At 50.0% G+C, this 12,131-nt stretch overlaps 1 protein-coding gene across 5 annotated transcripts in view; it reads right to left on the reverse strand.

The window, feature by feature from the left end:
• Window positions 1-6,213: 6,213 nt before the first annotated feature.
• The window catches only part of LOC111552304 (up-regulator of cell proliferation), a 48,179-nt gene continuing 42,261 nt past the window's right edge, over window positions 6,214-12,131 (reverse strand). For all 5 annotated transcript variants that reach the window (XM_023226457.2, XM_023226456.3, XM_023226455.3 and 2 more), the window contains one exon: window positions 6,214-9,569. In XM_023226457.2, the coding sequence (XP_023082225.1) occupies window positions 6,976-9,569 (2,594 nt within the window). In that variant the 3' untranslated portion in view covers window positions 6,214-6,975. The remainder of the gene's footprint in view (window positions 9,570-12,131) is intronic.

The raw sequence follows: 12,131 nt of genomic DNA on the forward strand, positions 1-12,131 counted from the left end.
TAAAACGTCACCCAGTTCTTCAAGGATGACTTATGCAGTTATGCAAGAATGGGTTTGCCACATGTGACCGTACTGGTAACTGGCCCCTGGGGAAGGAAAATTTTAAGTATGAGGAAAGGGCCGGAGGGCAAGGAAATTCATGAGAATATTGCAGGGCCTGTAATGCTCAAACCAGTGAGTCGCCACTATTATTGGTAGCCAGTAATTATTAATGTCAAACGGAAAAATAGCAACACGGGATATTTAATTTAGAAGTTACCACGGTCATGGAAAAAACACGGGCTCTGGAGTCAGGCCCATGTACAACAATCTTTGTACAGTTAAGACTCAGTTCTATTATCTATAAAATGGGCCTTAATAATAGTACTACCTTATAGAGCTATTAGGATCAAGAGAATATTTAATAAATGATGGGTTGTGTTTGGTTGAGTCATGTGAAATTGCCAATATTTTGGCCGTTCTGGGTCTACATCATTCCCCTTAATGGTACAGTACTTGCATATGCCGCAGTTTCCTGTCAGGGGGAGGACTGGATTATGATCCATGGGAAGGGGAAATGGAAGAACGGTGGAAATGAGTTGCCCATGACCACACTGAGGAGAGGGAGAGAGGGACCAAGACACAAGTCTCTTGACTTCAGTCCAGTCCATTTCCCATGACCAAGACTCCTCTGATTACATGAAGGTGGGTTCTCAAAAAACCCGTAATAAAAGCACAAGGTCTTCCATGTCCACTTCACCAGAAATGTTTTATTAATTTTTAGAAAGTGCGGCCCCCAACTGTTATGCATATTGAATAAAGGGACAGAGCAAGGATGAGGTGCCCTCCAATCCATAATACTTTGCAAATATAAGAACTTTCAACATTTCCTAATTTACAACTGACAATATTTTTAAAGTTTTCATAATGTTCAATAATTTTATAATTGTTAAGTTTCATTAATTTACTCCAAGGTGGTGAGGAACATGGGACCTGGCATCTGAATTGCCTGAGTCCAAATCCTGGACCCAATGCTTCCTGGCCATGTACTTTGGGCAAGTGACTGAACCTCCTGAGCCTCGGTTTCTCTCATCTGTAAACCGGGGACAATAATGGTGGTTGTGTAAATTACAGGGTGATGTGCCTGGCAGAGGGAGAGAGCAATTGTGGGTTTGGTTGTTGTTTTTAACGAGTCCCTGATAGCCACGTATCCCGTTAGGGAGATGAGCCAGCTGTTGAGGGTTCTGAGAACTCATAGCAACACCACCCTAATCAGAGGAAAGGGGAAGGAGAAAGGGAAACAAGATCCTTGGACTGATCAGAGGAAAAGGTGGCAATGACACAACACCTATTGGGGCCCAAGGTGGGCAGGGGCCGCATCACGAAGGCTGTGGTTGGGCATCAAGTTTTGCCCATAAGGCAGTAGGCAATAAGATGATCAAATTTATGCTTTCCTCTATTCAAGCCATTCTCCCTTATGCCTGAGGTCTCTCTCTGGAATTCCATACCGATGTAGATTTTTCCAAGCATCACAATGGCCATTTCAGTGGCAGACATTTCTGGGGTTCAAATATCTTGTCATCTATCCTTTATTAGCTTTGTTTATACTGTGATTGGGGGAAAGGTGTCATGTCGGTCTTTACATGATTAAAATTACTTAAAATGACTTTTATATATCAGTATGAATGTTATATTGTTTTAAATCATCAGCAGAAAAATCTGACTGGGGATGTTTTATTTTTCTGCAACTTCCATTTGTTGTTGTTTTGATGCACTTTCCTTCTCCTATTAATTCCATAAAGTAGACAGTATTTCCAGGCTTCACAGAGCAGAAGATGGAGGCTCACAGACTCACCTGGGGTTACAGAACTAGTAAATGGTAGCAGGCCTTTTTGCTCCAAAGCATGTGCTCTTTCAGTATCACTTCCTGGGGGTGAGGGTTCAGACCATGCTAGGATCAGGGAATGGACTGGGTTTCTGTGGCTTGCTGCAGACAGCTCCCAATTGGCCCTCAAGGACTGTCTGGACATGGAAAGGCCAGGAGCATATGAACCCATGTGAAAGACCCATTTGCACTCTTCCTGGGGCCTAATGCAGAGACAGGGATGTAAAACTGCTTTTTCTTTGACTATGCAGAGACAGGGATGTAAACCTGCTTTTTCTCTGATGTGAGCCTTTGTTCTGCACATAACCAAGAACAAGAAGTTGCTCCTATGCTCTCAAAGCAGTGATTCGCAACCCCAATTGCATGACAGAGCCCCCTGGGTTCCACACCACCTCTGTGGGGAGAGGGCAGGCATTCATATTTTTTACATGCCCCTTAGATGATTTCAATTTGCAGTCGGGGCTGAGAACCAGTGTCCTGACTCACTCCGTTTATTTGGGAGACACCCAAAATGTGTATTTGCAGAGCCCCCTTTCGGGGAGAGTGCTGTTGGATGCTCCTGGAAGATTATGGCAGCTCTCTAAGGAACACGCCTACCACTCTTGGTCACAAGGGCAGAGGAAGGGAAGAGGGGTCTGCTGGGAGGTCAGGACTTCTTCGAGATGATCTGTCCAGTTGGGTGCAGCACAGCCACCATGGGCTCACCCAGAGTGCTCAGGGGATACAGCACTGGCTGGGCCGTGGAGAGATGCTGTGTAAAAGGGAGCCGTCAGCCCCCTTGTATTTCCAGAGCCTGAAGAGTTTCAGAATCCAGCCTGGGGGCGGTGGGGTGCCATCTCCCTTCCTGTTGGCTGGAGGGTGAGCCGAGATCACTCCACTCATGGTGGTTCTCTTTACAGCTGACTTATCCTCAGAACTGCTGACACTTTACACTTTGTAAACCTGTGTTTTTTACATTATTCCTTGTGATTCTTTTTTTCCTAATAACTCGTTCACCAGGAAAAATCCCAGAGGCTCTCAGCTCTATTCTGAGAAATAGGTCAAACAACTGAAACCCTATGAGTAAAGCAGAGAGGAGTGTCAAAGCAGATCGTCAAGACAGCTCAGTCGTTTTCCCTGCGAGCTCCTGCTCCATCCCCCCACCTCCATTCTCCTTCTGTTGAGGCACAAGGGCTGGGTTTGGTGGGTGAGGTCCCCAGCTGTAATTACTGACGTCAGCTTTGGGGTCCCAAGGAATCCACTCTCCTGTTATCAGAGCCGTGGGCAGTTAGAAATGCCCAGTGCCACACCAGAACCCTGGGCTAAAAGTCAGAACCTGAAGAAGCCAAACTGGTGCTTGGGATAGAGAGGGGCAGACTCAAGGAAGAGAAGACCGAGGGATGGGCCTCATGAGCTCCAGCCCCTGAGACTGCCACTCCCTGGCTCCCAGATGAACTGCTAGATCTAGATGTAATGGGCTCAGATGAGGAGATAATGAAAATATGCTAAGGACCTAGAAAGGCACAGAAAGGCCCCTGAACCCTTGGGTGGGCACGAATGGAGGTGCGACTGTCACCAAAGGCTGTTCTGAGAGATGTGCCTGCCAGTCAGCCAGGGCCAGAGATAAGCAGAAGGCCCCCCCGGCAGAGGCATGGAAGAAGCCATGGCCTCTAAAGTGTGTGTGTGGCGGGGCGAGGGTGTGGTTGACGAAATGACAGACCAGGACCACAGTCATCTTGGCTCTTGTGCAGCCCTGACTCATTGGTGCTCATAAAGCTGCACTCTGGTGAAATTTTGTTGGAGTCTTAGAATTCAGGATAGGTTTATGACCAAATCATTTTATTAGTGATTTTCCCTTTTACTGGGAGGACTTTCCCTTTACTGGGCTAATACAACACATCTGAGGAGTCAGGGCAGCTACCAGATCAGGTTTATCTTGTATAAACTGCACACCACCACCAGTCCTGCTCGGTGCTGTTTCAGTAAATTAAGATAATATCAATGAGAAGATGCTGTTTTACATACCATTAGGAAGGAAAAATGGCTGCAAATTATCTTAAGGTACCATTGATTGATTAAAAGATGAATCCTGATCTGACATATTAAAATGTTTGAGGCTGGCCGGGCGCAGTGACTCACGCCTGTAATCCCAGCACTTTGGGAGGCCGAGGCGGGCGGATCACGAGATCAGGAGATCGAGACCATCCTGGCTAACCCGGTGAAACCCCGTCTCTACCAAAAACACAAAAAATTAGCTGGGTGTTGTGGCAGTCGCCTGTAGTTCCAGCTACTCGGCAGAAGAATGGAGTGAACCCGGGAGGTGGAGATTGCAGTGAGTCAAGATCGCACCACTGTACTCCAGCCTGGGCGACAGATGTAGGCTCCATCTCAAAAAACAAATGTTTGAGGCTGATGCAGAAGGCAGTTTCCTCTCCACAAGCCTCATGGGTGTGCAGAATGGTGTAGACACAGAGATGGGTGCCTCACTTATCTCATGCACAGACTGGCTCTTCCACTATAGGGCAGGCACTGTGTAAGCATCTTCCATTCCTACACAGGTGCTAGTAGGGGGAACTAAGGCTTGGAGAAGCCAAGTAACTTTGCTCAAGGGTCATATAATTAGTAAGGAAGCAAGGCTGAGGTTCAAAACCAGACCAGACAACCAAGCTACACCCCATCTCACAGGAGAGGCAAAGACACACCTGGTTCCTTGTCCCAAACACTCTTCAGGCCCATTTCCTTCAAGATAGTACTTGCTTGGTTTGACACTTTCATCAAACAGGACCCCTTGTGAGCACACAGCCATGCTCTGGTGAGCAGCCTGCTGCCCTGTCCACCTTTCTGGGTGGCTCTCTCTCTACTAACCTTGGCTCCAAGAACATGACTGTCCAGTAGCCCCATGGCAAGTTCTGGGGTTTCTCAGACCTGAAGGTGAGCATTTTGAGTTCCAGATATGAAAGGCAAGTCCTGGGTGTTGTGTTCATTGGAATCCTAAGAGCAGCACTGACTGGAGGGCTAAAGGCAAGGCCCATCCACAGTTCACAGACTTGAAACATCAGTCCTTCAAAAAGGGTGGGAGGAGGCCAGGTGCAGTGGCTCACTCCTATAATCCCAGTATTTTGGGAGGCTGAGGCAGGCGGATCACTTGAGGCCAGGAGTTCGAAACCAGTCTGGCCAATGTGGTGAAACCCTGTCTCTACTAAAAATACAAAAATTATTTGTATTTTTTTGATGGTGGGTGCCTGTAGTCCCAGCTACTTGGGAGGCTGAGAATCACTGGAACCCAGGAGGTGGAGGTTGCGGTGAGATTGCGCCACTGCACTCCAGTCCAGGCAACAGAGCAGGAAAATGAAAAAAGGGAAAGGTTTTCCTAAACTTATTAGCAAGAGACCAGGTTTGCGGAGAACCAGGCTCCTGGAACACAGGAGGCAACAGTTTGGATGTCCCGGGAGCAGCAGGTGGAGCATCCGGGGAATCCAGAAACCCACAGCAGGCAGGCTGCCACGCATCTCCAGAAAAGGGGCCAGAAAGCCTTTTGTTCAAGAAAGGATTCTAGTCTAGAGGGCTGGTGAGCTCCCGAGAGCTAAAGGCTCCCTTGCTGTGTCTGGTGAAAGGAGGACAAGAAACATGGTAGGAGCTCTTGGGAAAGGGCCTGGTTTCTCTGAAGTCAAGAAACACAGAGAGAAAGAGGCTCCAAGGTCTAAGCAAGGCCCAAAGGATCAAGGAGAGCTTCCTAGAGCTGATGAAAGGGCTGGCGTGGGGTTCTGAGGCCCAGTGAGGTGACACTGGCCCCTGGGAAGGGCCAGTGCAGGCAAGGATTCCAGCAGGAGAACTGATGGGGCAGAAGTCCCAAGTTCTTGGCCAAGCCTCTGGATCGAATGGTGGGCTGTGGATGAGGTCGGGGAGGATGTCAGAGGAGGTGCTGGCACTGATGTGGCTGCCCAGGGGTGAGCCCAGAAGCTATGGGAGTCTGGAGAGAGAGGAAGAGGTGCAGGGCTGGGTGTGAAAGCACCACCCCTTATCCGCTCTAGCTCTGCCCATCCAGATGTGAGCTCTGGGGCAGGGGCTTACCTCCTCTAGGCTTCCTTTTCCTCAACTGTGAAATGGGGTGACAGTAGAAAGACCTCAGAGTTACTGTGAAGGTATTTAGTTTTAACCCCCAGTAATAGCCTGAAGAATGGCTCCTGCCTTAAAGAGAGGGAACAGGATGGTTTTTTACTAAAATGTGCCAGGATAGGGCACATCTCTGCCCTATCTACCCTTCCAGATACTGCCTCTACCATACTCAGTCCTCAGACAGATGCTGCTCTCCTCTTTGAGAAACAGAATTAAGGCACAGAGAGGCAGAACCTGCCCGTTACTATCACTTGTGCATTCATTCATTCAACAGACATTTATTAAGCATCTATAATGTGCCAGGCCCTGGGGACACAGAGCTGGAGAATGTACAGTCCCTGCCCTCAAGGAGCTCACAGTCTGGGGGACAGACATGTAAACACATGGGTTACAACGCGCTGCGTGAAGTGTGTGGCAGAGGTATAACAAAGTGCTGTGGGGCACAACAGAGCGACCAATGAACTCTTCCTGGGCAGGGGTCAGGGAAGCCTTCACAGATCAGTCAATAAATACAGTGCCATGGGAGTGCCTTGCGCACCACGGGCACTCACATCTCAAATGCTGGTCCACTGGAGGCCCTTGGGCTGGGCGGGAGCAAGGCCTACTTCTGCTTCCCCAGGACAACTTCCCCACCTCTGTCCTGGGACCACCTGCCCGCCTGGGCCTGCAGTGACCGAGGACACTGCTCCCACTCCAGGGGCCAGTGACAGAGAGCAGCTATACAGAGGGCCCACCCCACGGGATCCTTGACAGGAGCTGAGACAGAACAAACTGCTGCATGTCTCCCTACCCTGGGGGTTGTGATATTCCTGGTAACATCTCTGAGCTGGTCTGTGAGGTCACTTCCTCTCTTAACACTGCTGAGGAGACTCCAAACCCTCTGTCTTTTGCTTATCTTCTCATGTCGATTGGGCACCGGCCATTCTCAGGCACCAGGGCACAGCCCACACGGGTGCCCCATCAGACAGGGCTGCCCACAGCAGCCTCCTACACCTGAACTGGGTTTCTCTGCACACTCACAGCCGTCTCACCAGCTCAATGAGCTGCTGGATGTTTTTGTTTTGGTTCGACAGGCCATTCCTGATGTTTTCGAGTAGGCATCTCTTCAATTCAAATATGGCTTCACTGTAGGCCAAGCTCACTGCGGCCATGGGAGGTGCTCCGTGCCACAGGCCAGGGATGTGCCAGATGTGCTGCTTCTCAGGGTCACAGAAGGCCAGGCCTGCCAGTGCCCGGAAGCCGTCGCTCTGTTTCTCCATTTGGGCTGCAGCCCTGCTCAGGTCACCAGGTGGATCTAGGAGCTGTCTCTTGTCTCTTGGCCTGGGGCCGGGAACAGATACATCATGAAGGTTCTGGTATACAAACTGGTAGTTGGGCATGTGCCCCGTTTTTTCTAACCTCAGAAATGCATGCAGAATAGCTGCTGGAATGTCCTTGGTTTCAGCTAGGCTGATCACGGTGACATTGCTCAGTCCCATGAGCAGAGTGGCCAAGGAAGCCTCCAGCTCAAACCTGTCCCCAGCTGAGGTCAAGGCTCCACCTATCAAGCCCCCAGAGTCTATCACCAGGATATGGTCACAGCCCAGGTCCTGGCTGAAGCCCTCGGCCACTGTGATGAGCTGCATGAAGGCCCCTCGAGGACTGCAGCTCTTCCCTGTGGCAAACCGCAGCCCAAACATGGTATTGAGGAGTGTGGACTTGCCCGTGCCCGGCACCCCGAGGGTTGACAGAACCACCAGCCTTGACCGTCTCTCCAGTCGGACGTGCAGCTCCTTCAGGAGCCCCGTAACCCAGCGGATGGGCATGCTCAGGGTGCTCCCATCGATTAGCTCCAGAGGCAGCCCTGTCAGCAGCAGCTCCGAGGCCAAGCCTGGGAAGTGGGCAAAACGCCTCTGGCCTGCTGGCAGCCTCCCCGCCTCCACAAGACAGCTCTCGGCCTCATAAAACTGTCCCATCTCCCGCAAGAAGTGTTCCACCCCCAGGGGCTCAGGCCAGAGCGGCTCCCCCAGGTCTGTGGCGCCCCCATGCTTTGGTCTCAGGGTGAGAAGTGTCTCCGGAGGCTGTCTCAGTCGTGGCTGGGCCACCCGTGCCAGGCCCCACTCCATCCACCTCAGGAAGTACTGCTTCTCACTCAAGGAGGGGCTGCTGATCCCCGAGATGAACTCCTGCACCCCTGAGGAGGGATCGTGGCTGTTCTGCTGCATTCGAAGTTCTAGCAGCCGCCGCCTCAGCTCAGCCCTGTGCTTCTCAGGGGGGTCCACGGCCCACTGGAGCTGGCAGAACTCCTTTTCCACTTGGGCTGCCTTTCTCCAGGGATCCCCCTGCAGCCTCAGCTCATCCCTTCTGTAGGCATCCGAGTCTTTGATTTTCCTGGTAATCCTCTCCATCCGGTCTTTCGCTTTCTGACACTCCTCACAGTCCTCGTCAACCTTTAGGCCGAGCTTGCGGGCTGCTTGCGCCATGTCCTCCACAGATACCCGTCTGCAGGGTGCCCGCAGCACATTCCCAACAATGGCCCGGATCCTCTTCACAAAGCTGTCGCTGTCAGTGCTGCTGACCTTCACCAGGACATGTGAGTGGTCTATTTTCAGCACAGGAATTAACTTATTCAGAAATCTCAGGTTTGTGTTGCGCTTCCCACGGTACGGACTCAGGATGAAGTAGTATTTTGTGGTTGACTCCTTCATGGAGTACAGCAATTTGTATTCCTTCTTACTGATATTGTCAGTCAATATAAACACAGCGGAGGAGATTTCTGTCAAGAGCTTAAACTGCAGCCAGTGAGACCCGATGTCACCTCTCAGGTTCAGAAAGGTCACAGGTTCTGGAAAAATGTCCAAGTCTTCCCTTCCGCTGGGAAAAAACCAGGAAATTTCTACCAACCCATCCGAAATCTCCCGGGCATTGGTGCCCAAGTTGAGGTCCCGATGCCAGAAGCAGTCCCACTGCCTGTGGCCCGGGCTGAGGACGGCGTTGAGAAGCTGGGACTTGGAGTTGCTACTGACATCCATGCGCACAAAGGCGAAGGCGGGCGCCCTGGACAGGACCACGCTGTCTTCCCGGAAGCTCCCCATGCCCCTTGGGGGCTGGGACCACCATGTCCTCACAATGCCCCGCATGGCCCACAGCAGAAATGTATGGTAGTGGTTCTCCGAGTCAGGCAACACGAGCGGGAGTGCAAACTGGCAGAGGGCCATTTTCAACACTATTTCTTGTTGCAGGAAACTGTCTGAGGAGATCAGCAGGGCACAGAGAAGGTCTAAGGGGTTCACTGGCGTATCAGGGGTGGGCAGCTCAGAAAAGGAATAAATGTCGGCAGCAAGGTCGTCAGCTGGGTCCCAGTAGATGATCTCCTCTTCCATCTGGCTCTCCTTCTCCACAGGCCTGGCATCTGGGAGCACGTCCAGCACCATGGTGGTATTCCTGGCATCAGCATTGAGGGCCTGCAGCTTCCTGAGGAAATTCCAGGGCAAGTCTTTGGGAACCTGAGGGGCCCAGTTCTTCATACTGTCAAAACTGATCTGCAGAGAGTCCTGGAGGCTGAGTTTCTGGACCTGGTACGTCTCTAGGCCCAACAGTGACAGCATTTCTTGAAGCCTGCTTCTCTCCACTGTGGAAGGAAATGAAGACATAAGTGCTCACCCTGTGTTTCTGAGCTAAGGGCCAGGGAAGAGCTGGTGAGGGAGAGCCCAGCAGGATGGGGAGAGTGATGACCCCCTTCAGAGAGCAGAGTGCAGGCACAGGAGGCTCAGGGTCTGCTCGAGGCTGACCTGCGACCAAGGCAGGGCTGGAACCTGACATCAAGGTACAATAGGTACCAACCTAACCACAGATATATGTAACATTAAACAAAAGAAAGAACAGAAATAGAGAAGCTACATTTAACAACTGGAAGAGTGCTTGCAAAAGCCAGATTTCTGGTCTTTCTAGAAACCTGTAAGATCTAACATTGAACTCCAAATTAATTGGCTACAGTGAGCAGCACATGACTCCTAGAAGCTGAATGCAGGCCTCATCTCCCCACTGTGTCGTTTCTGTGACTCAGGGTCACTGGGAAGTTCCCACAGGAGTCATAATCACTGAATCGCTCTCTGGCTTTCTAGTTAATGCTTGTTTGTTTTTTTGTTTTGTTTTGTTTTGTTTTTCTCTCTACAAATAAGAGAATATTTTAAAGGAACTAGAAAGAAATCACTAAGCATAGAGTCAGCAATCATAGCTAAACAACCGTTTTGCAAACATGAAATCAATAATGCAGGTTTTCTTTTTTTTTTCCCCCTTTCTTTTTTTTTAGACAGGGTTTTACCCTGTTACCCAGGCTGTAGTGCAGTGGCGTGATTTCAGTTCACTGTAGCCTCAACCTCCTGGGCTCAAGAGCTCCTTCCACCTCTGCCTCCCAAGTAGCTGAGACTATAGGTGTGTGCCACCACATCCAGCTCATCCTTGTATTTTTTTGTAGAAATGGGTTTTTGCCATGTTGCCCAGGCTGGTCTCAAACCCAAACTCAAGCAATCCACCTCTGAAAGTGCTGGGATTACAGGTGTGAGCCATGGTGTCTGGCTTTAATGCAGTTTTTAATTTTAAATGTATTAAAATATTCAGTGCAGACTGTTAGTGAGTACTTATTTGCACAGATACTCAAATATCACCCTATACAATATAAAATCTTATAAGCTAGATGTTTGGAATAGTATTGCTACCTCTGAAGGTTCCATCCACCATCCCAGGTCTTGGCCCAGCACCTTACTAATGTTCATGCTGCATATAATTAGTTCTCTTAAAATTTGTTGTTGCGGGCCAGGTGCAGTGGCTCATGCCTGTAATGCCAGTATTTTGGGAGGCCGAGGCGGGCAGATCATGAGGTCAGGAGATCAAGACCATCCTGGCTAACACGGTGAAACCCCATCTCCACTAAAAACACAAAAAAATTAGCTGGGCGTGGTGACAGGCACCTGTAGTCCCAGCTACTTGGGAGACTGAGGCAGGAGAATGGCGTGAACCCAGGAGGCAGAGCTTGCAGTGAGCCGAGATTGCGCAGCTGCACCCTAGCCTGGGCAACACAGCAAGGCTCCATCTCAAAAAAAAAAAAAAAAAAAATTGTTGTTGTTGTTGTCTGAGACAGTGTCTCACTCTGTCACCCAGGCTGGAATGCAGTGGTGTGATCACAGCTCACTGCAGCTTTGACCTCCCAGGCTCAAGTGATCCACCCATCTCAGCTTCTGAAGAGCTGGGACTACAGATGCACTAGACACTTGGCTAGTTTTTGTATGTTTTGTAGAGACGGGATTTTGCCATGTTGCTCAGGCTGGTCTTGAACTCTCTGGCTCAAGTGATCTGCCTGCCTCAGTCTACCAAAATGCTGGGATTACAGGAGTGAGCCACCGCGCTGAGTCACTTTAAATGTTAATGCATGAAACAAATACAAATTCCACTGCCCTGCAGCCTTTTTTCCAGTTCTTTTCTCAAGAGAGGAAACAACGTGTGTGATGCTGCTTTAGATGTTTAGATAAACATGAAAGGAAACACTGGGTGACCCAGCCCTCCGCCTGTTTCCCAAGAAGGTCAAGTGATGGATTCAAGACCACTTCTCATTCAACCAGCAGGACTCACAGTGCTGGACACTCTGCTCAGAGAGTTCCACAGGCAGTGCGGCCACAGGACTGCCCCACAGAACATTAGGGGACCTATGAACTTGTTACAAAAACAAAAGAACTACATGGGAAGAGTCACACTGTGGCAGAATAGGTGTTACTCAGCTTTCCTAGCTCTGCCTGAATGAAACTAGGAACACTGTTTTTCTTGTCCAGACATGGAACAACTTTTTATTTTTTAAGTAGCAAGGTAGTAAAAGGCAATGGGGAAAAGACAAAGAAAACACTCCTGCCCAGTGTGTGGCCCTTGGCAGGTTGTTTAGAAGCTCTGGGCCCAGGATCCAGATCAGCAAATGAAGGCGTTGGACCAGATAAATGGTTTCCAAACAGGGCTGTACATTAGAGTCACTTCAGGAACTTGTTAAAAAATGAAACATCTCTGGGTTTCACCTCCAAACATGCTGACTTACTACAGGCAGTGAGTATGTTGGGTGGTGGGGGGACCTGGTTACTCTATGTGGTTAGCAAGTTTCCCGGGGTTTCTTTTCCTTCCTTTCCTTCCTTTCCTTCCTCCCTTCCTCCCT

The sequence above is a fragment of the Piliocolobus tephrosceles genome, chromosome 8 (assembly GCF_002776525.5).
Source record: "Piliocolobus tephrosceles isolate RC106 chromosome 8, ASM277652v3, whole genome shotgun sequence".
NCBI classification, from domain to species: Eukaryota; Metazoa; Chordata; class Mammalia; order Primates; family Cercopithecidae; genus Piliocolobus; species Piliocolobus tephrosceles.